This window comes from Atractosteus spatula, chromosome 4 (genome assembly GCF_055471065.1).
Source record: "Atractosteus spatula isolate fAtrSpa1 chromosome 4, fAtrSpa1.hap1, whole genome shotgun sequence".
In the NCBI taxonomy this organism is placed as follows: domain Eukaryota; kingdom Metazoa; phylum Chordata; class Actinopteri; order Semionotiformes; family Lepisosteidae; genus Atractosteus; species Atractosteus spatula.
This window is the reverse complement of record NC_142709.1, coordinates 60,609,532-60,635,553: the sequence shown is the minus strand read 5'-3', so window position 1 is coordinate 60,635,553 and position 26,022 is coordinate 60,609,532. Positions and strand designations below refer to the sequence as shown.

General features: G+C 38.4%; 1 protein-coding gene across 4 annotated transcripts in view; it reads left to right on the top strand.

The window, feature by feature from the left end:
• The window catches only part of tnk2a (tyrosine kinase, non-receptor, 2a), a 57,154-nt gene that overhangs the window by 14,997 nt on the left and 16,135 nt on the right, over window positions 1-26,022 (top strand). For 3 of the 4 annotated variants that reach the window (XM_088914481.1, XM_088914479.1, XM_088914480.1), the window contains exons 3-4: window positions 23,974-24,151; window positions 25,888-25,958. In XM_088914481.1, coding sequence (XP_088770607.1) covers window positions 23,974-24,151; window positions 25,888-25,958 — 249 coding nt within the window. Of the gene's footprint in view, window positions 1-13,683; window positions 13,765-23,973; window positions 24,152-25,887; window positions 25,959-26,022 lie in introns of those variants that run through there. The other variant, XM_088914478.1, reaches the window with a different exon arrangement.

The following is a 26,022-nucleotide window of genomic DNA, read 5'->3' as shown; positions in this document are numbered from 1 at the left end:
CATTTCTGGCTTCTGCACTTCTGTTTGATCTGTTCTTGTGGGGCTGCCAGCACAGAATGGCTGCCAAACCTCACCCAGGTGGCTGCACTTCAGCGATGGATGAAGTGGGTCCCATCCTTTCACTGAATACACATTGATAGTTCACTGATAGTTGAGTTCATTGATACCTTGTATCCTGGTTGGAGCAAAAGATAAAAGCGGTGGCTGATGAAATACTGTGGGGGCAACAGAAGAGCTTGATTTTTGAGCATAAAGTAAAATAGTTGCACTGTGTAATTACTATTTTTAATCTGCACTCTTTTTTACTATGATCAGATTCATAGTGCAATGTACACCCAGTCTTAAGGACAACTGTTGTGTTATTGTGGTTTCAAAGCTGTTCTAAAATGCGCTTGCTGAGGTCAACCACTTCCCTTTTCAGTGAATCAAAACATGATCACATAAGCCCAAAATAACACAAAGACGAGTTTTTAATTTTATAAAAGGGAAGGGAAGAAGGCCTAAATGCTCTGAAAAGTATTTTGTAAACAGCAGTGTGTTAGTCTTTGTTAGTCAAGTGGCAGTGGACAGGATAAAGGTGGCAGAAAGGAGAAAAGAACTTTAGTTAGAAAGTAATCTTTTGATCACTTAAATTTGAGTTAACATGTCTGTGCTGTAACAAAATTCTGTGATTTTCCACAAAACTGCAGTTTGATGTGACCCCCCTAGTAATACAGCAATATTTTGCATAAAACCTGTTCATCTGTACAGTTTGTATGATGTGTGGCATAAGTTGCACTTGTGAATGTGATGTACTGTAGATGCGTATTTATTTACTGTACTGCTTAATATAATCCGGGACTGTAATTCACAGGAAAAGGCATGTGAATGCTGAGAACTACATGTGGGGAGTTGACCTGAGTGAAGTAGCTGTGCTGGATTTGGGCTAGAGAAAGAGGGGGGGGGGGGGGGTGCTGGCAGGGGAAGTGTGTCTATTTTTAAACTGGAGTGTGGAGAGAAAAGCCCAAAATAGCCCTCCGTCCTGCATATGGAGTGTAGTTCCAAATGCCTAGAGTTCCTTGAGCTCTGATGGCTTACGAGAGTAACAAGGTAAGAGGAAGTAACAGGGGTGTCTGGGAGGCTGTGTTAATTTAACCCTCTAACATCTGTTAGAGCTACAGTATCTGCTCTCTCCAGGACTCTTTCATATGCAGCTGTTGGCTCCCAAAGTGAAATGTTGCCTCAAAGCCCATTACAAAAAAGGTGTCTTTTACACCTTTCTATTTTCAGCAACGTCTGATGCCCAGTAACAACAGTACTTCTTAAATTACCTCTTAAGAAGTACTGTTGTTGAAACATCTCACAACTCTGGATACAAGTTATAAAATTGTAATGATGTTTTAGTTATTGGGGGGCAGGAGGTTCCGCATATTCTTGTTTTGTGTGTCACGTCTTAATCCCTGTTTGTTTTGGGAAAAAATACAAACAGCTGGCTCAGAGTAATTTCACAGGTTAAACCTACTGAAGTGAGGTGGATCAGTAAATGCTTGTGTTTTTAAACAGAGTACAATTCCAAGATGGTGACAGTCCATATTGTTTTTTTGAAGGGTCCTGTGATTTTGTTTTAAGGACCAGTATGATAAGTGTCTGGGGAATGGTCAGAAGGCACCTGAGTGTTTTCCTTTCTCTTCTTATCCTTTTTTATTTCCTTGCACAGGAAGACTGGGTTATACATTGACAAATAAAACACTCACTCTTCCCTAGCTGTCAGAGGTTGTTCTGAAGGTGCACCTCCTTACTCCTGATCCGAGTGTCTCCAGACTCCAATCCCAGATGTCTTTAACAATATGTCTGACACAAAGTGCTGGAATGGAATGGATCTTGAGATAGTTTTCAGTTTGGGTCTTGAAAACGCATCTCCAGAAGAGAAGGGTTGAGGGGACACCTGTCAACATCCAGTCCCTAACCTTTCTTTTGCATGTAAGGAGACAAATAGAGTAGATTCTGCTGTGTATGCTATGCTCCAAAACTCCAGGAAGAAAAAACAAGGTCCTGATGTTTCTTTCAAAGTTAGGCAATCTGTTTTCCGTAATAAATTAAGAGCAAGTGTAGCAGCAAGGCAGTGGTAAGACATAGAATTAATTGTTTAGAAAAAATTAAATAAGAAAACAGTCTTTTATGACTTGGATTATCTGTTGAGGGGTGTCTGTATTTGTGTCTGTGTGTGCCCTGTGATGGACTGGCGTCCCGTCCAGGGTGTACCCTGCCTTCCGCCATTTGCTTTCAGGGCTTGTTTGTCTGGCTCCCTGGCAACCCTGAACAGGAAGAAGCTGTGAGAAAATGGATGGATGATATCTGTTGAACAAAATATTAACTAATCAATTGAAACAAAAAGACCACTTTTCTTTGAAGTTGCCTGATTTTTATAATAACCAGATGACAACACAGAGGGTTGAGTGTAATATACTGTTGACTTTTGATTTAATTATATCCTTAGTGGTCCGATTAAGACTAAACACCAACTTCCCTGATTGCACATTTCCTACGGGCAAGCTTCCAGGAATCAAGTTGTTAGCGGTTTGATATCAGTGAGAAAGTGGTCTCTCTTTCTCCAGACATTGTAAGAGCTTTGTAAATCAGCCCATGATTAAAGTTGGTCGAGACAACAAAAATTACAAAGGGAAGCAGTCAGGAGCAAACTATTCATTTGATACCTTGGCGTCCAGATCTTCAGGAAATTTTGCCAGAAGCAGATCAATTTGTATTTCCCACCTTGGACTGGTAGAGTTCAATACTGAATAGTACTGAACAGCTTCTCATATGTAGAATGTAAACAATTAATAATACACAAAGTTAAAATATTTCTGTTACTGCATTGTAAATGTACGTTTAATTTAGGGATTTGTTAAATACCATTTCATCCTCATGAGTTGTAAACTGTGTAAATATGCTAACTCTTCTGGGTACACAGTACTGTATATCTCAGTGCTAATACAGTATTATTGAAATGTAGTCTGTCTTTCTTATAGTACTGTTAAATGAATATTTTATGCAGTTTTTCACAATTTTATAAAATGTATTTAAAATTATCCCAGGTTGTTTTCATAGTTTAATTTCATTGTGATAAGCAATGGACAGTGGATAAGCAGTTTTGAACAAATTCATAGTTTAATCAAAAGATCTCAGTCTGCCCTGCTGCCCAAAACGACTTGTTGTACTTCAGATTAGCTATTTATTCAATATGAAGTAGAAAAAACACTGAACTCTTGTATGAATTAATATAATTGTGCAGTAATGTTACATTAGAAGTGTCATGAATAGAAATTTAAAAGTTAGTGCTAATTTCTGAAATGCTGCCCCCTTGTGTCATAATGAAAGGATGCGTGTAAGGACTTCAGATCTGTATAGTACAGTATGTTTTTCTTAGTTTAATGTTAATTGGAAGATGGGACTAAACCTACATTATCAGGGACTCTGGATAAAACAGGTATTAAGAAGATGCAAATGCACAGAATATAAACAAGCTTGTGAGTGGGATAAAGCCTTCACTTCTTTTGAACTCAGAGGAACCTATATCTGAATGCTTCACACATTTCTTTATAAACCACCAACAACATATCTAATTTTTTCTGTTCATTTTTGAATAACAAAAAAACAAATTGAAATCATTCAATGTCTATCACAAAAAGATAACATCCTTGCTGACTGCAGTTTTAATTTCTTCAAGTGTGTGTGCGAGTGCATGAGTGAACATCTCCTGCATTTCAAGCAGACTTTTTTAATTGGTGGTTTATATTAGTGCTCTCAACTCCAAACTCACCTTCACAGTTTGCATTGATAAGGCTACAACAACCATACTGAATGCATAAAAATATTAATGTGACATTAAGAAAGGAAGATGATGACTTCAGCATCAGTCCTGCCACATGTAGATTTATTATTTCAGTAAACGCATAAATTAAATAAACATGTCTTTCCAGATTTGTGCCAGGGGTAGTGAATTCACTTGGCTGTCTTATGAAATAAAATGTTTCATTTGAATGATAAGCAGCGACTTAAACTGCTTAAGTGATAAGTTCAGGTCATTAATCTTAGCAGTCATACAGGAATCAAGAATGATGCCTGAAGGAGTATGAGATTAATTGACTGGAGGCACAATAATAAAGAATAGTGGTGAATCAGAATTGGCTAGGAGGCTTTGATCCAATTAGATATTAATGCTGTTGGACTAAACTACGGGTAAGTGGGCTTAAACGTGCCTGTGCACGCATTTATATCTCAAATGGAAAGTGCGAGTCACGGCTTTACCTCAGATGACAAAGAAGGCCCGAATAGAGACAAGGCTGTCAGTGGTTTTATATTAAAGGTTTCACTGAACTGTGGGAGTGTTTTTTCATTTCTTTTCAGAAATAAGGAAAACTAGTAAAGGAGTATTTTTCAATTTTCAGAGTGATTCATACTGCTTTTATTTTTGGTAGTACAAAGCAATTAAAAAGAAGTGATTAAGTTGATTTCTTTCCTCAGGCATCATAGTGTGTATGGTTGAATTTCATATTGCTGTAGTGACCAAGGAATGTGCTACGCTACTATGAGACCTGAATGCAAGCCCCTGATTAAACAGTTTGATCCAGGTAACCTGCAGCTGTGTACTGGTATCTATCGAAAACTAAGTAAATCTGCAAGCTCAGAGATCACAATTTCCATTGGTAAGCTCTTTTCCTAGAAAAAATTATTCGCTGGAAAGATTAAGGAGAGCAATTTTCCATTTCTCTGAGATCGGAGATCTTTGTATGGCTCCTAAACTTTCTGTAAAAATAGAAAAGCCTTCCACGGAAAAAAGGATAATGGCTATTGTTTCTCTTTTTTAAGCTTTTCACGTCTTAAATGACACAATATTGAGGGAATTAAGTATTGGCAAATATGCTTACTTTGGAGGGACATGGGTTCATCCCAGATTTAGGCAGGTTGCACTGTTTTGTTTTGCTTTTTAAAATTCAGTTTCCCGTTTTTGCTTTATATAGCAGTGCCAAATATTTTTAAGGGTATTGCCATTCTGTTAGTGTAACTCTGGTTAACTCTTTCAATGGCTGTGTGCAATCAAGTTTTATTTCGGCATGATTTGCATCTCTAACATCTCTAATTTAATTAGATTGTAATCGTTTTTGTAATTACTTTTGAACTATGGCACATGCTTTATAATTATACTTATTGTAATTTTAAGGCATGGTGCTGTCAGTGCAATGCCATGAATTCTTGTTTTTAAAGAATACTGTTCATACCAAGAATTCCACTAATGTATCACAAGAAATGATCCTGTGCAAAATGCAGCTACATTAGGATACTAGGAATTCATTATCCCTAATGCTGGAATGAATCCACAGGCAAGGAGCACAAGATAATTCTCCAACTTCAGAACCATCCTTTTTAGAATGATCTTTATAAGATCACTTTATTGGCCATGTATAATTTCTTGTATTAGGAATTTTGTCTTTTCGCATACCCCAGCTTGCTCTCCATGAGATACACAGACAGGGAGAGAAGCTTGGGGTCAGAGTGCAGGATCAGCCATTTATACGGCGCCCCTGGAGCAGTTGGGGTTAAGGGCCTTGCTTAGGGGCTCAACGGAGTAGGATTCCTCTGCCCGCCGCGGGATACGAACCAGCAACCTTCCAGCCACAGGCGCAGATCTTAGCTAAAGAACCACCACACCACCCCATTATTAAATATCTCCAGGCAGTCTGAATGTACCATATTACAGTATGTGCTCTATGAATTCTTTTTCTTTTCAGAATACTGAGGTTAGTTAAACAAGGCCAATATTGTCTAAATCCCTTATGGCAAGCAGTACCCAGGAGCAGGGTACCGATTTGGGATTTTAAATAGGTGTGTCTCCAGGCAAGTGGGCACACACAATGCAGATGTCAGGTAAAAACAGTGCTTTTCATTTACAGAGTAAGAGAAAAATAACCTGCACCACAAAATAAAAACTCAAGCTCTTCTTTGATCTCTACCTAGACTTCTTATTGTCCTTTTCTGTGAAGTTGGGCAGCTAAACTGCTAACTGGCAGCACAATAAAATCACCTCCAAAATTCCCAACCCTCACAAAAATCCATGTGCCCATCCTAATGCTGCCTTCTTGCTCGTTTCTCCCTCTGGTGGAACAGATTTCTTGAGGCTCAACAAGTACCACCATCTTGTCTCCTCCTACCACCCACCTGCATTAAATTAATTGTTCTTTTGAATCCTGTTGCCATACAGATGATTATTTCCATAATCTATGAGTTATAGTCATAAGACATATTGGTCTGTAAATGGGGCAAACAATGAAGCACCTGGAACCTCTTGGTATTGTCCAGATATTTTTCTAGCAGCATTATTTCCAAATTAATTTGAAAGACAATCCCACCTGAAGAAAATTCATGATGATTTTGCTGGAATGTAAAGGTAAGGTCACACAGTTTGGCCACCATATTGGCTTTCTGACAGAGGGGAAATTTTTTGACAGTGAGAAATTTTAAAAATTGTTGTGAAAACTGAAACCAAGCATTTTAGATTCCTGAACCGTGGTGGTCATGAGATGCCATGTTTATGATAAAGTGAGGTTCTTGACAATGTGATTGGGCACATCCTGGATTTGGTAAAAAAAAAAAAGGCACTTGAATGAGTTGGACAACAAAATCATGAGGTTGAATGAAGTGGAACTTAATAATGAATCATAAGCTTGTGATGTTTCTCAGGATTGTTCATGGCAATTTGCTGTCTTAAAAAAAACATGCCTGCCAAGAGTCGGTCGAATTGAATGGCTGGCAGTTTGCATATTGTGCATTACAGTATATCTTGGTGGTATTGTACAGTGTGCTAGATTTATGAAACTTTCTGTAGTTTGAGAGTTTAATTTGTTGCTTTGACACCAAATGGAAGTTTGGTCATTTGTTGGTCTAAGTCATGAGAAGTCTGTTTCTTATTGTTTAAAGGAGCTACACAACAGCATTTTCCTCATATATATTCCCAGAAATGAAGTTGCAATGGCTGTGGCTTCTTTGCCTTCAGCTATGCACAAACCCAAAGACTTATTTCTTCAGCTTAGCATATGGGAAGGATTTAAAAAAGGCAAAGGAAATTGCTTCTCAAGTATGATACACATTGCACATTGAAAGCATGGGCAGAGCCAATCAAATTCTTGTTCTGGTTCTGATTAAGGATAAAAAGGTAATCTAAACAAACCTTTTACTGTTAAGCCAACCAAACCCATGGGAAACATGTTTGAAATGGATGAAATACACACTAATGGATATAAAAAAAAGGAATTTATGGAAGGATTGAGACCTTCAATTACTCTATTAAGTGTAATTAGTGGTAGTTTTAACACTTCAGCTGGGTAATATGTAGAATGATAGCATCGTTTTACGTAAATTCAGAAATTGAAAATCATTCAAGTGTCTAAATGTATGCCTATTTTATTGTGTCCATATTGTGTGATTTGTTAGTTTTTTTTAATCGTTCCCCCTTTCACCCGTCCCTACTCACGTCTACATTTTATTGAGTCTTTTCAGCTCTTTCCAATCATGTTTCGATTTGAAAATCATGTTATCTCCCTCTCTCCTTCAGACATCTGAAGAGGCTCCACAGCCAAAACATGGTTTTTCTTTCTGCTTTTCAGTGTGGAATAAATTTCTACTTACTCCTCATTTAGAATATTTCCTGCTCTTTATAAAACCTCCCCTACTTGGTTTATTTTAGGAATAGAAAAGCACTTTAATGGCTGCTTGTATTAGTTGGTATAATTTAATTTACTTGCATAAATACATTTTCTTTCAGACTGCACCTGTAGTGTGCTAAAGAAGTACATGGAAATTGTGTAATTGCTATTATCAGATGGGTTTAGCTTTTCTGAAGTCATTCACTAGCTTGACTTATGACTCATGAACATTTATTTGAAAGGATTTTAAAGCAGGAAGTTCATTCTCTTGCTTCTTGCTCACTGAATGTTTAAGTAAAGCAGTTAAGTAGGTCCTTAAACCAACACATGTAACCCACTCATATCTGAGGGAGTCTGACCTCATCAGTGTGTGACTTTTCTTTTCAGCCTTTTAATGCAAATAGGCCATTGGGGAGATTAGCACAGATGGTGTGTTTCTGTCATCATCCTTAATTTTATTTTAATGGGTGCCTAAAAAGAAGTTTCTGTTAGCCATTGTACATTGTACTTTTGAATAAATTTCTAAAAAAATAATTTAATTTTCTAAATGTAAACTGATGGCACACTTATTTTTTGTTTTCTTCCTCTTTTCTTTCTGAATAGTTACTATCATGCTGATTACCTTAGATCTATTATTATAGTATTTGGAAAGCAGGTGAGGGCCTATAACTAACATATTTGTTGCATGGTAACAAAATACCTCTCCACAACACAGTAGAAAGAAGGAGAGAAAAAAGACCCTTTGTTTTGATTAATTTTATCTTACAGTCCTTCCACAATGGTCTTTCTAGTAATGTTATAAAGTCAGGAACGACTCCTGTTTGGTTAGGGTGTTATACTGAAATCCTCTGTATAGATTTCAATTCAATTCAATTCAACTTTATTGTCATTAAACTTACACAGGTGCATAGTATAATGAAAAGTGTTTCTCATTAGTCACTCAGGTGCAGTATATAAATAGGACAGAAGATGAGACAATAGACAGTTACACAATAGCAATAACAGTAACATGTAATAACATAACATAAATAGCATGTAATCGAAAACTGTGCAAAATTCCGCAAACAGAGAAAATTTAACAGGACAAAAACAGTGCAAGGTAATTCTTGGAACAGTGCAAAAAAAAAAAAAAGGATAGTATGGTTAAAAGTAGTATGGTTAATTAATAAATATTAAATATTATTATGCCTGTTACAATTTTACTGGGCTATCGAGGGGACAGTACAATTTTGGCTTACATGTGTGTGTGGTGGTGTAGGAGTACAGTGGTTGTGGGTACAGGAGGATGTTAGGAGAGATCATAATAAGGTGGAAGGGAGTGGGGGCGTCACCAACTTGACAGCTCTGGGGAAGAAGCTATTTTGGAGTCTAGTTGTGTGTGACTGGAGTGACCGGAACCTTCTGCCAGATGGTAGGGGAACAAACAAGTTATGACCAGGGTGAGTGGGGTCAGACATAATTTTGGTGGCTTTTTTCAGACTCCTGGTGTTGTATATTTCCTGGATGGATGGTAAGGCACTGCCGATGATGTGTTGGGCAGTTTTGACTACCCGCTGTAGTGCCTTACGGTCGGATGCAGTGCAGTTGCCATACCAGACTGTGATGCAGCTGGTCAGTATGCTCTCCACCGTACATCTGTAGAAATTGGTGAGGATCAGTGGGTGTAGGTGTATTTTCTTCAGCCTTCTCAGGAAGTACAGCCGCTGTTGTGCCTTCTTGATGAGACTGGAGGTGTTCAGTGTCCATGTAAGGTCCTTAGAGATGTGAACGCCTAGGAATTTGAAGTTATTCACCATCTCCACTGCAGACCCTTCTATGTAGATGGGGGAGTGAACTTTTCCTTGTCTTCTGAAGTCAACAATCAGCTCTTTGGTTTTGCTGATGTTGAGACATAGGTTGTTGGTTCGGCACCAGTCTGCGAGTTGTTTTATCTCCTCCCTGTAGGCAGTCTCGTCGTTGTCAGTGATCAAGCCCACGACTGTGGTATCGTCAGCATACTTGGTGATGGTGTTTGTGCTGAACTTAGCAGTACAGTCGTGGGTGAACAGGGAGTAAAGCAGTGGGCTGAGCACACAGCCTTGAGGGGCACCGGTGTTAAGGGTGAGTGTGTTGGAGATGAGGTTGCCAATCCTGACAGTCTGGGGTCTGCTGGTGAGGAAGTCTAGGATCCAGCTGCAGAGGGTTGTATCTAAACCTAGAGCCCTGAGTTTGGTAGAAAGTTTTATGGGTATGATGGTGTTAAATGCTGAGCTGAAGTCAATGAACAGCATTCTTGTATAGGTGTTCCTTTTATCCAGGTGGGTTAGTGTGGTGTGTAAAGCTATGGAGATTGCATCCTCTGTGGAGCGGTTTGTGCGATAGGCAAACTGTAGAGGATCCAGTGTTTTTGGAATGCTGGCTTTAATGTGCGGAATAAGTAGTTTTTCAAAGCACTTCATTATGATGGGGGTGAGTGCAATAGGGCGGTAGTCATTCAGGCATGTGGGGGCTGATTTTTTCGGTACTGGCACGATGGTGGTTGTCTTGAAGCAGATAGGTACAAGAATTTACATTTTATGGTAAATTCAGTTTTTCTTGTTCATATTTTAAACTTTAGGTTTAGCGAATTAGAATAAAAGAATGAAATCAGTTTTGAAGTGAAAAAATAATTCTTATTTTTAGATTATGTGTTTCTTAAAATTTATTTTAGGCTTGCACTGTACTGCTGCTAAAAGTAGATGAAAACATCAGCGGATTGTTGGTTCACTTATAAAGGAAAACCTAATGTTATCTTCATGCTTCTCTTAAAAGCAGCATCAAACACAGCAGTAGGGCAACACAGTAGGGCAAGATGAATCACCATAGAAACATTAGGATCCATATCTGGACTACTAAGGAAGTGTTGAATTGCAGGTGGTGGAATATTTTAAATATTGCCAATCCAGTCAAGTTCTTTTTAATCGTTAAAGAAAGAATTGGATGGGTATCCGGTATGTTTTTTCTTTTCATTGCACGAACATAGTGAGAGGAGGTTCCCTATGGAATTTAGCCTACTTTTTCCACTGAAATGTACAGTATGTTGTATTTTTCACTTTGAAGTCTCTGTTCCATTTTCAGAAATGTGGGTTCTTTTTTGGGGGACTCTGATAATATCAAGCAGCATTTTTTAGGATATTAATATGTTAGACTTTCTTTGTGTCACTCTTCCTCTGCTGTTTATCTTGTGAAAGACAAACTGACATATATTGGAATCTGCTCTAAAAAAAGGCAAATAAATAGAGGATTATCAACATCACTGAATGCTTAATATTTAAATTCCTGCCCTGTATTTGCTAGGGATTAAGAGGGTAGCTCTTTGACAGTTTTTTGCTATATTTTTATTCTGTAGTCAGCTTGCATACAGTACCTTCAGGAAAATAATGGTAAATACCCAGAAATCGCAACTTTTGAGTAGGCTGGAAGACCAAACTGTCTTTTTAGTTCCAGTACAGATTATGACATGGGAAAATGTCGTGTTTATAGTGTTTAATGCGAAGATATCAAAATTATCGCAGTGGTGGTTCTAACACTTCTCACCTCTCTCTCTCATCCTCCTCAGTGGCATTTTAGAAGTAGATGCTACAGCCTAAAATGGGGCCATTAGTGCACAAAGTTACACAAGCTGTAAATAAAGGTACCGCTCCGCATCCATACCAAAGACTTCCCAGAAAAACAGGGTTCTTGGCTGTCGGGCATTACCAAAATAGCCGGTGAATGCACAGTATATACGTTTGCTTCCTCCTTAAAGCAAGCTCTCTAGAACTGCTGTCAGCCATGAAACGGTTAACTGAGTTGATTAATTTTTGCTGGAAGGCTTTTTTACGGAGCAGGCTGTCCACCCCCAATGTCCTGCCTAATGGAGCGTGTTAATTTCATCAGGGAAACAGTGGGTAGCATGCACACTACCTCTGCCTTTCTTAAAAAACACACACACACACATTCTGTGTTCCCATCTCTGTTTGTGAGGTGAGCCTGTTTTCATCTTCACTAGAATATCTTGTAACATTGGTAGGGCGGTGTGGGGGAGACACGTATAATGACATTTCTCTGGGCTCTGCAGCCATCTGGAGAAAGTGGAGTAAGTGGGAGGGGTGAGTACTGGGACCTCAAGAGACCGATAAAGGGAGGGGGAGAAATAAAGCAGAAAACTGAGACATGGAAGACACAAAAAAAGCAGAACTGATGCTGTTTTCTCTTGCAATGCACAAGAGATTTCTGGGTGGCTTGTGAATCGGTGCAGGTTTGCCAACAGCTGAGAACAGACTACACATACAGTAAGAGGATCAGCGGATGCAGTGAGTGGTACAGTACTGCGGTAGCCATCACTGTTCAGTAATGCGCTGATGCCCTTGCTCTATCCTCTCCAGCTGCCAGATTTGGTCTGCTAGTTGCTAGACAAACAGGCAATGTAGATGAGGTGGAGGGGGCGGAGGGGGAGTGGGCGGTAACATTAAAAAAAGGATCTAATCGCATGGTAACAATAGATTTATTTTATTTTTTTGCTGATGCAGATGTGAAGCTTGAGCCTGTACCAAGGACTACTCTTAATTCAGCTGTGTGTTTGCGGGGGCTGGATCTGCTCTGGGGAGGCAGGCTGATCACACCGAAGAGGAATACAAAAACAAACGATTTATGAAATAGAAATAGGCCAAGTTGGTCATCTGGCATTTGTTGAGGACTGAGGCTTAAGTACAGCGCAGTATTTCTGATTGCAGCCCAGGACAGCCTTTTTTTTTTTGGTTGTTGTTGTTGTGCCGGGAACAGCTTGGACTTGGAATGCCATAACGGAAGAAATGAGGAAAAGAACCGCACTTTTGTTTCTAATTCATGGAAAACATTCCACTGTTTAGGAAGAGGTGGAAAAATGCTACAGTATGTGAGCAATCTGAATTGGAATTTACTGTGAGCAGTGATGCAGTAATATTACAAACTGGTTGTTCTGGGTATTATTCTGTCAGCCTATATACAGTATTAAACGCACAGTGGTTTGGCCAAATAAGAATTAATCACAAATTGGACATGTGAACATTGCGTCATGTGAACATAATGTTCTTCCAAAATAAAAAAAAGCAATACAGCAAAAGGTGAGGTGAGGAGAAAATGAATAGCCAGAATAACAATACATTTTTTAGGACAGGATTTGAAAACGAGGAAATTAAGGCCAGTGAGGTGATGCATTAAACGCACACAGAGAGCTTGCGGATGCATCACTATTTCGCAAGGTATTAAAAGGCAAGCCCTGTGCAAATAAAAGATTAGAAATTGTGTAGATACTTTAGCTCTCTTCCATCCAGGAAGTCTGGTACATAGACTCACGGATGCCACACTAGCTCAATGCACAGAGATGGTTTTGCAGACATTCCTCTTTCCTTCGAGCCTCTGAAGCAGGAGAGTATTAGCTGCAAGTCTGTGTTTTCATTCATTGGTTAAAGACCACCACTCTGTATATAACTGGCAAATTGTGTTGCGTGGTTTCAGCTCAGAGAGATAAGTTGGGGAAAAAAGATGACGATTAGTCTTTGGCATCAACCGAGCAGTCAGAGCTCCATTTGAAATTTCAGTGGGACCAGAGTGGTAAGCTGGCAGCCGAAGCAGACAGCTATCACGAAGTCTTGGGGGGGGGGGGGGGGAGAAAAAAATGAAAACAAAATTAATTAATGAGGTGGATATTTTTTCAGCGGTTCTCGAGTTGTGGCCTGTGACTGTCAGATGCATTCTTGTGAAGTTCTCCCTGAAGATTCTAAGCTGTCCAGTGTTAAAGCATTAGAGCTGAAACCTGCAGTAAGTCATGTGGAAGAGGTAAAGCTACAGTTCTGACACCTCCTGCATGAAATATTAGGGAAAAAAGGTGAGGAGGCAACAGAAGAAATCCTTTATCTACAGTGAATATTTACAATCACAAAACAAAAAAACAGCCTCTTCAATGCAAACATTAGGATAGCAGTTGAGCATTGCTATTGCCCTACAGTGCAAGAGACAGACTTCCTGGAGACCCATATATTAAGAAGACAGTGACATCAACATGGGAGACTCAGAATATCAACGATTACCGAGTGATGAAGAAGAGGTATAAGATTTATTCTCTCTGTTTAAATTGCTGAGCTGTTGTGTATACTGTAGGAGGTTAGTTTTAGGAACTATTTTTGTGTGTTAATTAAATTAGCTGTTTAATAAATAAAAGAGAAAAACAAGTTTGTTAGAATACTTTGAGCCCTATCCTGATATTAAAAAATTAAATAATAGCCTAGTGCAGAGGTCAGATTAAAAAAAAAATTTCCAAGTGCAACTTATATAATTTTCGTGTTAGCATGTAAGATAACAAAGTGTTATCAATTCCATGAAAGATGACTCAAATGTGACTGCACACTTGGAGTCATTCTGAGATTACATGGTACATGATAATGTGTGTTGAAGAAGACAGAAAGCAATATTGTACTTGATAGTAACCTTTTGTTTGGTCTTTTTCATCGCTGAGCCCAAAGAACACTCACTCATACATGGGTTGTGCCAGTAGGTACCAGCCTAGTCTAACTATGTCATGAAGGAAAAGAAAAACTAGGGACATTCGGGCATGTGTTATGCAGTATGAGTATGAAGCAGAAGCATAAACCCAGTCTCACATGGCCAGGAAAGAATATACCACATTTAATTTTTCAGGGATGGTTTTGAAATATACTGCAGACGTTTGTGTGCAGGGCTTTTGATTAAACACTAGCAGTACAATTATTCATAGGACAAACCGGTCAGAATGTGTATGTGTTTTCTATGCTATTTTAATTGATTAACAGATAACGTCAGTAAAACCTGGACAATACTGTGATGTAGTACAGTATCTATAGAGATCAATGTATCGCTTTACTTTTCTTCAGACACCATTCACAGAGAAATCTAAATTAAGCTTTTATGCAGTTTATGGACTAAAGAAAATAGACCAATAGATGGTCTGAATTGATTTTATTAAAGTCATTTACGCACAATATCTTTCTGAGCAAGTATTGATCTTGTTTGAGGACAGATGTGGGGAAAGTGAAGATCCATAATTTGCCTATGGCGTGATGCAAGTGACCATTCCTGTGGTTTTAAAATTCTGCTGTGTCAGGTGATTTCCCTACAGCTGTTGCTGCCTCATCTCTTCACTGGATATACTGTACAGTAAATGCACCCTTAATGTATTAGCTTATGACTCTTTTCCTAAAGTCATAGTAATTTTATAAGGTCCCTCTTAAACTGACATTTAATGGTTCATGTATTATGATATTAACAGAACTCTCTGGCCATTGTTGTACATGTTTTATTCTGTTTTTCTTATTCTTCTGTGCTTTTGATTAGAAGCAGACATTTCAGCATTGGAACGTGGAGTCCTGTCTATCCAAACCAGCGGCTGTATTGCTGATCCAAAACACATTGTCCTGCATATTTCTCTCTAACCAAACACCAACTTTCTGAGTTAGAGGGCTGTTAACTCTCCTTGCTTGTCTGTGCCCGGCCAAGAATATTGAGGTTTCTTTCTAATGCAGAATAGTTCCTAGCTGTTGCTAACCCAATCTGTAAACCCACACTGCAAAGATAGAAGTTAAATAGGTCACTGAATGAGCCTGACAACCTTCTATGACAACCACTACAGTATATACTATATAGTGTCTTGACACTGGTTCTTGTTTCTTAATTAAGAAACTGAAATAAGGCAAAATCTTATTTTTATAATGCAGTTTTTACTGTTAATGCATTCTTTACTGTATAAGTATGGAACTTTATTTCTTGATGTGTGTATAGAATGCATTTTTACTGTGTCACCACATACAGTATGTAAAGCACCGTCCTTTCAGTCCAGCGTGTGTCCATGATTCTCAAACCAAATGTAACAATTGTTCTGTTCAGACAGTATTCTGCACATGGGTGTGATGACTCATCCCACCTGAGTCTCCCCTGCACTGAAAGCACAAGCCCTCTGTGTCCTTCTTGCGCACTGTGGTATTAACACAGCACCAGTGTCTTAAGTCTGATCATCTCTGTGTTTTTTAATTCATCCCCTGAAAGAAAAACCCCCCGAAAAAAAGAGCTTTGTTTTTGGTACTAAGCTACCCCCTGCTGAAGAATTTAATTTTAAAACAGCATGTGTGGTGCACAGCTTGTCTCGAGGGCAGTCTGAACTAAATCTTTACCCCCTAGTGCAGAGACTGATGTAAACCGCTTTAATCTAGCTATTGTACCGAAGTAGAATTTATATGTCTGTCACAGAATGAATAGAATAGACCATCTGAAATGAATGGAAAACAAACAGTAGCTGCATGTTTTAATATTGTTACTTTTTAAAGGAACTTGATTTGCTGAATTTTTCATTGTCAGACCTTTGCTGGAGTTGAACATAAGGTCAGGATTGTTTATATCCTCGATGGCTAGGAGTTTAAAATTATTTCCTCAAAGAAGCTTATATTTGTATTTAAGAACAGTTTTCCCATTCCTGATTAGTACTTATTGAATTGTTAATGATGCGTTGCCATTTAGTGCTTTGCTACAACACCAAGTAGGTTTCTCTGTAATGAATCGATGGAATCACAGATGCACAGCTGTAGCTGTCTGCCTACCTCCGCATTGAGGTGTGGGATGAATTTCAAGGACAAAACATGGCCACTAGGAACCTGTTAAAGATTTGCAGCCTAAAACATTTGGGAACACATTCACCAACAGAATGTACAAAACATGTAAGCTCAGTTTCAAAACAAAAGTTTGCACATGGTTAAATTGGCTTTTTCAGGTGCTAAGGCAAACACTCCTCTACAAGGTGAAACAAAGGTTCAAGTACATTAACACACTTATAAAAATTTGCCATTTATGAATGGAATATTGTACTGTATGTTATGTTTGTATTACTTGTTATTCAGCTTAGTAGTGTACTTGTGTACTTAAAGCCTGTAGGCTCTGTGAAATTAGCACTTGACACTCACTTCAAATATGAAGATGTACTATAGGGTTGGGCTCACTCCACAATGCAGCACAATGACCTTGATTGTTTCTGTACTGCTTAAGTTCATTTGAAGTCGGTAGTATTTTGTAGCTGAGAGTGTACATATCCTGTACATAACGATTCTAACGAGCCTTCCACTATTCTGCCTTTTCCATATACAGTACAGTACATTAAATCATTTTTTAAGGAACTGAAAGTTAAAGGATTTTAGCTACTAACTATATCCTTTTCTTTTTGATACTATATATTATTTATGGATCCTTATGTGACAATTCATCTAAAACGGTATAAAATTATAAATTGAAGCTGAACAAAACACTATGTTTTTTTAACTAGTTTATTCTGAATACAATTGTGTAGTCCCATATTATAAAACGTACAACAATTTACTGCTTTTTAGAAATGGAATTTTTGCTATTTTAGATCCACAGTTATGATGCGTAGCACAAGAAAAAATATTTTCAAACTGATATTAAACTGTATACTGTGGCACACGGTTTGATTTTTTTTCATACGTTGCCACCTGGACCCATAATCCCCAGACTGAGATGTATTTTAAAGATGCCCTGATATTTTAAAAGCATTTTGACTACTTACTGTCTTCAAACAGTTGTCCTCATTTGCTAATCAAATAAGCCATTGTAGTCCGTTACTTTTCCATACTGTATGAACGTTAGATTTGTAACCAGCGCAGATTATCATGTATTTTAATCAAGTCACAGTACTGAAAACATGGGTAACTGAAAATGATCTAGTAAAATGAAATACAAAATTACTCCAGATACTTTTTATTTCTTTATATTCATGGGGGATGATTGTATTGTCATTCACCCCTACAGAATTCACAACTTTTTATAACAAGGAGTTTGATGACATCTTGTGGCTGAGTTGAAAAATGTCACTCCATATAGATCTAATTGAACAGACCATTTCTTTTTATTTAATCATTTCATCATCTCGTATAATAGTACTATAAAAATGATATAACCTCCCCACCATCCAAAAATAAAAGCATTAATACAATTAATGAATGATTGATTGTGGTCACTTTTTTAAATCAAATTGTTGCTTTCTTCATCAGAGTTAGGAGATATTTGCAAGGTCAGTCTGGAAAATTAAGTGTTTGCCTCAACAATTGTCTTTAAGTGCAGCTGCTCTGGAAAGAAATTAGCACCAGTGTGTCTGGTACCAAAGGATATTCACGGATAGCCTGGAAGCCTGCAGATGTTACTCATTAAGCCGAAGTGACAGGAGAACAAGCAGATTTATTGTTGAAGGACGGTTTTCCTTTATTGTAGTGTCAAATACAGAGCTCCTCTGAGATATTAGGTCATCTCTTACAAGTCTGAGCTAGGTTTCTAGGCACTGTTGATCAACATGGGTTTCAGTTATTCAAGATGGCGTTCCCCGTTCTCTGTTATTTTCAGTGTTTATGTTACGATGTACTGTAGAGTGATGATAATAACCTCGAAATGATCTCTAAGCTGCCATAGAGCTTGCTTTCTTCTTCTCATGTTTTTCTGAGCGCCACTCTTGCTTGTTTTATGTTGCTCAGCCTATTATGTGAAGCTGGACAAAGATGAATTAGTTTTATTAATTAAACAAGTTCCACATAATATGTATCAAGAAAGGGACTTTGGGCTGTGCGTTCTCTGGAGGTGGAATTTTCAGCCGAACTCCTTTTGCAGGAAGTTTAAATTGGGTTCAGATTTTGTTTCAGCTTGCATTTGCATTGTTTTCATTTTTTTTTATGGAAACAAACTGCTTCCTTATGCCTTCCAGTTTCAGATGTTTTATTGTATTCATTATGATTTCTAAACGTAAAGTATCATATATTACAAAAGTATTACATGCAGAAACACTAGCAGACAACTTGATTTAGGTAGACTTTTGGGACCTGTGAATACATGTTCTTTCTACGGTATGTAATTTTAATGGTTCTTTCATTTTCAGGAGACTATTTTAAAAGGTCAAGAGTCCTATTACATTCATTGTTACTTGTATGGAATGGCATTTAGTGACATTTACTGTACATTTGCTCTCATTTATCGTGATGGAAAATTAGTTTTGTGTTGATGAACTAACAGTATATTGGAAAAATCCAGCGACTGTCATTCCAAAAGAGATAAGTCTCTCTGATCATTCTCATGAACAATGATCTTATTCCTTGGCTAATGCTTGTGAAATTTCAGTTCCGAAAATCTGAATTCCCATTCTTCTTTACACACTTCTAATGACTCGAAAAATCCCTTGCAAACCATTCTTTTTTATACCTTTTTTATACTAGTTTTCTTTTGGTGTTTTTCATTGCATATTGTGCCATGTTTGTGTCCACTTTTTACTTTATAGCTTGTACTTAAGGTTGAGAATGTGGACGAATGGAACAAAAAGCAATGCTGACAAAGGAAAGCCCACTCCATAGTACAAGCAGGACTTGCATTGTTGTGTAGAAAGATAACATTTTGGGGAAGGCGTAAAGAGGAAACTAAACAAGAACAAAATAAGATATATTGGGCTGCGGGGGAGTGGAGACTACAGTAGTGCAGAAAAAGAGTGAGAGAGAGAGGGAGAGAAGGGGGCCCACAGGAAATGAACTCTCCATCCTGCAGTTAAATCTGACCTCTTGGCTTTTGATCAAATAGTATTCCATCCGAATACCATAGAGTCTCTGTTTAACCAGCAAGCTAAACTAGGCAGGCAGCAGGACAGGGGGCACATACAGTGCTGTCGGGAGCTGCCTAATGCAGGAATTACAAAACCACACTGCTGCAGACAGGCAGGGGGAGAAGATATAGCCAACTTAGTTAAAAGAAGTAACAGGCAATCCAAAGTGGAGAAAGCTTTTTTTTCCTCCCTTACATCAGAAGCAAGATCACATCTCAAAAGAGAGGCCGCTAGAATAGGCTGTGCTTTTATTTGTAGGGAATTATGGACTGGATACATGAATTGAAGGAAAGGAAAAAAGTACAAAACAGGGCATTTGCTGGAAAAGCTACAAGGAATGTTGGAGGATTCATGAGTTGTCAATCTGAATGCGAAGTGCCAGTCCGGTTACAAGACTTTGGAAGTGTATGGACTGGATCTGAAGATGCTGCTTTTTTTAAAAAAAACAAGGTTTTAACAGTCTCTCTTGGGACTTTCTAACTGTGGACCATTTAATGGAATCTGATGGTGAACCCGATTTAAAAAAATGGAATCCTTGGGAGGGGAATTGTGTTTATGGATTTTTTTCTTTATGAGTTCTGAACTACTTTCTCTGTGTAGGTTAGCAGGAAATTCTTTGTTTGCAGTGAAGAATCTCAGGCCTGAATTCTTCCGACCTTGATGCTAAGGGTTCAGACATTGAGTGTGTTTTTATACAAACACCGCATAACCCTGGAGCAAGGATGCGTCGCTTTGACAAGCTGAAGAAATCAATCCCCTTTTTTGCACATTTTCATGTGTATCGAGTAAGTTGCAGTTATGATGGTTTTGGTTTATCAAAAGGGTTTGCATTTCTTTCCATAATGTGCAAATAAAATGCCTGAATGTCCCAATGAAAGAAAGTAATTTAGAAAAGAAACACAGTAAGCAGTTTATTCATACTATGATCTAAACATCATTAAAAGCCTGCTCTAGAAATACCACCGAAGTAAATGTACAATTTGGTGGCTGTTTCTCATTAATTGGGTGTGTTCTTTGGACATGGACTTACAGTAAAACAATTTACAGTACGTTTGTAAGACAACACCATGCAGTACAGCATCATTTCGGAAGACAGGAAGATTATGCTCTTGTTAATGGCTTACTGTACATTGATACAGCAATAATTCTTTCAAGTCAGCTTATGTATTTAATGCTCCGTTGATTGATTGTTTTTTCTGCAGCCTGCTTTCTAAAAGATCACATTTATTCTGTTTTCTGTGTCTCAGAGAACACAATCCAGTATGTTGCCTCTTACTTTGGAAGCACACTTTGGCCCCACTGTACCTTAGCCTGAATTATCTAATGTTGACTTCAGCTCTTTTTATGGAATAGCATGCAGTATATGTGAATGTCTTATCATGTACATTTGTTTTTCGTTGTAATAGTGTGCTATTTTAATTCCACCTCAGTGATTTCTTGCACATATTTTTCTTTCTTTTCATTTCGAGCTAAAAAGAATATTGCTAAGTAATGTCGTTTGCACATTTGAAATCAAATAATGGGAATGAAATTGTAAGAGAGCCTGGCCTACAGTATATTCTGATTAAAAGATGCAGATTTCATGGGAAATCAATGCAGTACTTCTATTTTTTGTTAGCCAAATGTATACAGTATATTTTGCAGTAGTATACATTGCTAATACTGTATATGAAAGATAAAGTCCTTTTCAGACCTCTGTACATTAAGGATAGATGTTCACCTGTTGTCTTAACCTCTGGAATAAGATTATTCACTCTCAGTCAACTGAACGTTTGAAAGAGAGTAGATGCGACTGTATTTTTGTGACAATAGTAATGTTTACATGCTGTAAATATTCATGCAAAACAACCTAATCAGTACACTAAATCTCAAAATGAAAAATGAACAAATGGTGGTTCCTCTGATGAGGATTGTTGTCTGCAAGTGTGAAACCAGGTGATTTATTAAAATCCCACACAATTTGCAGTCAAAGGCTATTTGTCTCTTAAAGGTGCTGTACTATATGGCCAGGAAACCTTCTGAGAGACAGGCACTAATGATTTTACATTCACCACACCAGTGTCAAAAGTAACACAGGACAAAAAGTATGTTCAGCTTCCGCCAGTACCACGGAATTTTGAAAAGAACACATTGTGCATCGATATATTTTAGTTTCTTGTCTTATTTTTGTGAACAGCTGCAGTTAGCGCCATAAACAGGAACTTCTAAGGTTCGGAAAAAAATGCATTTGCAAATCTCCTTCATTAATTCTTGGAGAATTTACTTTTTACTATGTTTGACTGCCTTCATCTGCTTTCTGTTTTCGGGATGTGTGTCAATAAAAAAAGGGAGTGGCTGAGATATGCCAGCTCTAAATGAATGATGACGAGATTCATGTGGAAGCTATTTGCAATCTCAGGTGATCCAAGCCATTTTCCAGTTTTCGTTTAGGAAGTCAGATTTATAGTATGTACAGTATGCCTTTTATGGATGTATCATCTAAAGGAAAATTCTCAACTAACAAAATATTATTTTGACCACAACCCTTGTGAACTGTTATTTGGTAATTGGTCTCAGCCAACATGATGTTCGTTTTGTTTTTTGAGAGACGTATAAAGAACATGATGGCTATACTTTGAAAGGTGCTGAGAGAAATGCTGAGCCATTACTGTTGGTACAGTAACTGTTTCATTATGAGTTAAGGGCTGTGTAATCACAGGCATTGTATCATACCTTCAGCGTGTGTTCGCAGTGCTTCTTTACAGTAATGCCTGGCTGTCCAAAAGCCACAGGGCCATTGTGAGCAGACAGCCGCAGGCAGTGCATTTCTGAGCTGGCCCTTGTAAGGGAAGGGAGACAGGCTTGTGGAGGGAAAGTGAAACATTCCCTTTAAGCAATCCTCCTGTCAAGCATGAGTGTGCTGCAACTTAGTGCTGACAACGTCTCTGATTCATTACGATCATGGGCAGTAGGATGCAGTCTTCTGACTGGCAAGACCATTGACTGCCAAACAAGAAAGGGCAGACGTTGGGATCATTTTGACCCCTGACCTGACCCTTGTCTCTTTACCACCGGAACTCCAGCAAGACACAAGACAGCATTGTTCTCTGTGCTTTTTTGGAGATGGGATGTTGTCTTAACTACACACCAATTTTACAAGCACAGTGTCATCTTTAGGTAAAAAAAAAAGTGGAAGAAACAAGTTTCACATTTCATCAAATCTACTTTTTTGCTTCAGTCTGCTGTATCTTGACGTGTGATGCTTTTTTTACTGTATATATGAAGGTAATGTTCCACTCAGGACTCGACAACATTGCGAAGCCCGGCTTTAATTTTTTTAATTTAATACACATTTTTAGGATTTGTTTTGCCGGCTAGTTTTAAGATGTTGTCTGAAAAAATAAGAGTACCTCAGTGCAATCCCTGTGAGTGAGACTGGAGCTGCGTAATTCCATCTATAAAAAGCTGCTGTGTATGACAGGGATTCGTGACTTGGATTCTCTGGGACAGGAGGTTTCCATGGAGATAAACAACACAGTGGTCGCAAGGCCTGAGCCAACCACTGGCAGATTTGTTTATTCAGGATGAGTCCACCAACTCAGTGGCTGGTAAGACGTGCTACAATAAAATCAAATTTACTGGTGCAAGTGGATCATCTGGGCTAAATAAATTGTAATCACACTTTCCTTGACCCAGTTTTCGGTACTGTATCCTAGCTTCTATAGTATAGTGGCCAAAGTGCTGCTGAAAATAAATGTCGACTGACTTTACTCAAACAAAGCTTGTTTTGCCCCTTGAGACTTGGTAATGCCTAAAAAGTAACTACCATCCAGTGCCAGCTCTATTACTGACAGTAATGGAATGATATGGAGGGTAGGTTCAGTGTACACTGTGCATGTAGCCCCATGACATAACATGCTGTCTTTGTTTGAAAGATTATTAATGGCCAAAAAGGTTTTGAAGGTGCTGTATGGAATTATACATCTTAACATCTCTGAGTATAGCTTGCAAGCAGAAATAATAGCTAAAGATAACAAACACAAATGCCTCTGACATTTCAGTCACCCCATTAAGAAACCTCAGGTTCTTGAGTGTCAGGGGTTGTGACAGGGGCACAGCTGTGATGAACAGTGTTTAACAAAGTACTCCAGAGTATCCTTCTCAACATGATTGAATCTGAAGTGGCCACAGGGAGAGGGCTGGGGTGAGGGATTGCAAAGTAATTGAAAGCAGCTGATGTCCTGTGTGCTGAACAAGAAAGCTAAGAAAAGGGAGGAGATGAAGGGAAATCTACTTCCTTATCTTAACTCCTACCAAAATGGCTGGATTATGCCAATGAGAATAATTTTCAGCACTACAAAATGGTGCAGTAGATACTTGAATGAAAGCAAGCTTCTAGATGTTTACAGGTAAGTATTTACTGTATATAAAAGAATTACAATAAACTCGAAATAACATGTAACAGCACAGCTGTTGGAAAAAAGGTCAGATACTGAACAAAAAGTGTCAGGCTTCTGGTGTCAATCCCATCTCCAAACAGACTTGTGTCAGTGCGGCAATAATTTGAATCTCTAGAACAGACTAGTTTTCGCGGTGTAACTGAAAGATGCTGGGCGCAGGTGACAGTGGGGCATGTTGTGATGTTGTTCTCTGTGTGTTCCTCGGCAGAAGCTGGGCAGTAGCATGCAGTCAGATGAGGGGACGGAGTGGCTTCTGGAACTCTTAATGGAGGTACAGCTGCAGCAGTACTTCCTGCGCATCCGCGACGACCTGAACGTCACCCGCCTCTCTCACTTTGACTATGTCAAGAATGAGGACTTGGAGAAGATCGGAATGGGTCGGCCGGGTGAGTGTTGCTTAATCCAGTTACTGTGAACCTTCTAAAAATTCTTGTCAGAAAAATTGTGAACCGAAAAATGCCGGTTTAAAGCGACGGTTCATTTGGCCTTTACTTCATCCGATTTCAGAAAGATATTTCAGCCTGTTTGTGCAATTATGTTTGATCGTAAAGTCGACTACACAACTGGAAAAAAATCGTTGACTCATTGGTGAATGCATTCAGACAGAGTCAGGTGGAAATAAAAATCAGAGTAAGAGGACATGTACTGTAAAGCATTGGAAAAAATATGGAAGGACAAGGGCAAGTACTGTATCTAATGCAAACAATGAGTTAGAAATTACTAGTAAAAATGAGCTATACTCATAACTACATTGTAAAATGTCATTGGATGTCAAAAGTGCCACACCACCTCAAGGCCTGCATAAGTATAGTCAGAAATATCATTGTAAAAGCTATGTCATTTGTAGAACGTTAGACCCGTGGTAAACACTATGGGTTCTGAGAAGGAAATGTAAATGGCAATAGCATGATTCTCAGGTTTTAGCTAACGAGGGCTACTGCTATTGACAGTTTTCAGCCCTATGTGTCACCCGGTTTGGAATGTAAGAGTCTTTGTTGGTGGTTATGGAGTCATAAAACCCATACTGCTGCAAACAGAAGAGATTGGGAAGGAAAAGCCACACACTCCAAAGCTTGACTTGAAGTAGTTCTGTAAGGAAGAGTGGGAACGAAATTCACAAAAGCCGATGAGAGACTGAAGAACATTTACAGGAAGCATCTACAGTGGTTGAAATAATGGCTGCTCAAGAAAGTACCATAGATCACTAATTCTAAGGGTTCACATTCCTTTTTATGCAAGGTTTTTACTGCTGCATCATTTTGTTAATGAAATAATAAAAACATACTGTAGTTGATATCTTCGTGTTATACATTTAAGCTGGTTATCTTCAGCTTTTTGATAAAGACTTTCAGAAAGATCTAATTATGTTGTAGATCTAAAATAGACAAGAATATGGACCAACCTAGGGGGTTCACAAACTTTTCTTCAGCGCTGTAAAGTATATTGTAAACAGCTGTGGTTTGGGGATTTTGAAGGCTCTATGGATGCTGTGAATAAAAAATCTTGGCATCATTTATATAAAGCAGAACAGCTCAGGTCTCCTCATTTGGCTTTCAGAAAGCAAACATTAGTTCATCTGAGCAAAGCACCTGCTTCCTGTGGGTTGGATCCCATTGTGAGCGTTTCCTGCCTCTTTCCAAATTGTTTGCAATCTGCACGCTCCCTTCTGCAAAAGCCTTTGTGTGACCTTTTGAGTCTGCAAGAGTTCTTGCCTTAAAAAGTTTGCATGTTCCAGTTTTATCATGGTTTAAAAAGATCTGGTAAAAAAAACAATGAGCACAAATGCACATTCTTAAGATAACCAGACAGATATGGAGGACTCTTTACCGAAAAAAGTTTTAACTTTTTATGTTTAAAGGCTGCATTTCTTTGTTTAATAACGGTACAACTATCACCACACAGGCAGCAAAGCAAAAATTGGTTCTGTAATTGACAATCTAAAGAGATTTTCAAAAAACAAATATCCCTTTCTGTAGTTCTTATGCCAAGCCATTAAAACTTGACATTAAATGCCTTAATTAGAAAATTCCAAATTCAGTACCTCATTTGACCTGGAAAGTGTTTCTTCTATGGGTGTTAACAGTCTGGCTGACCGCAACATTTGTGTTGTTTTTTTCTGAAGGCCAGAGACGTCTGTGGGAGGCTGTCAAAAGAAGGAAAGCAATGTGCAAGCGCAAGTCCTGGATGAGCAAGGTATGGAGTGGTTTATAATGACCTTTCTGGAGACAAACATACAGTACAGTACAGTATCCTTCAG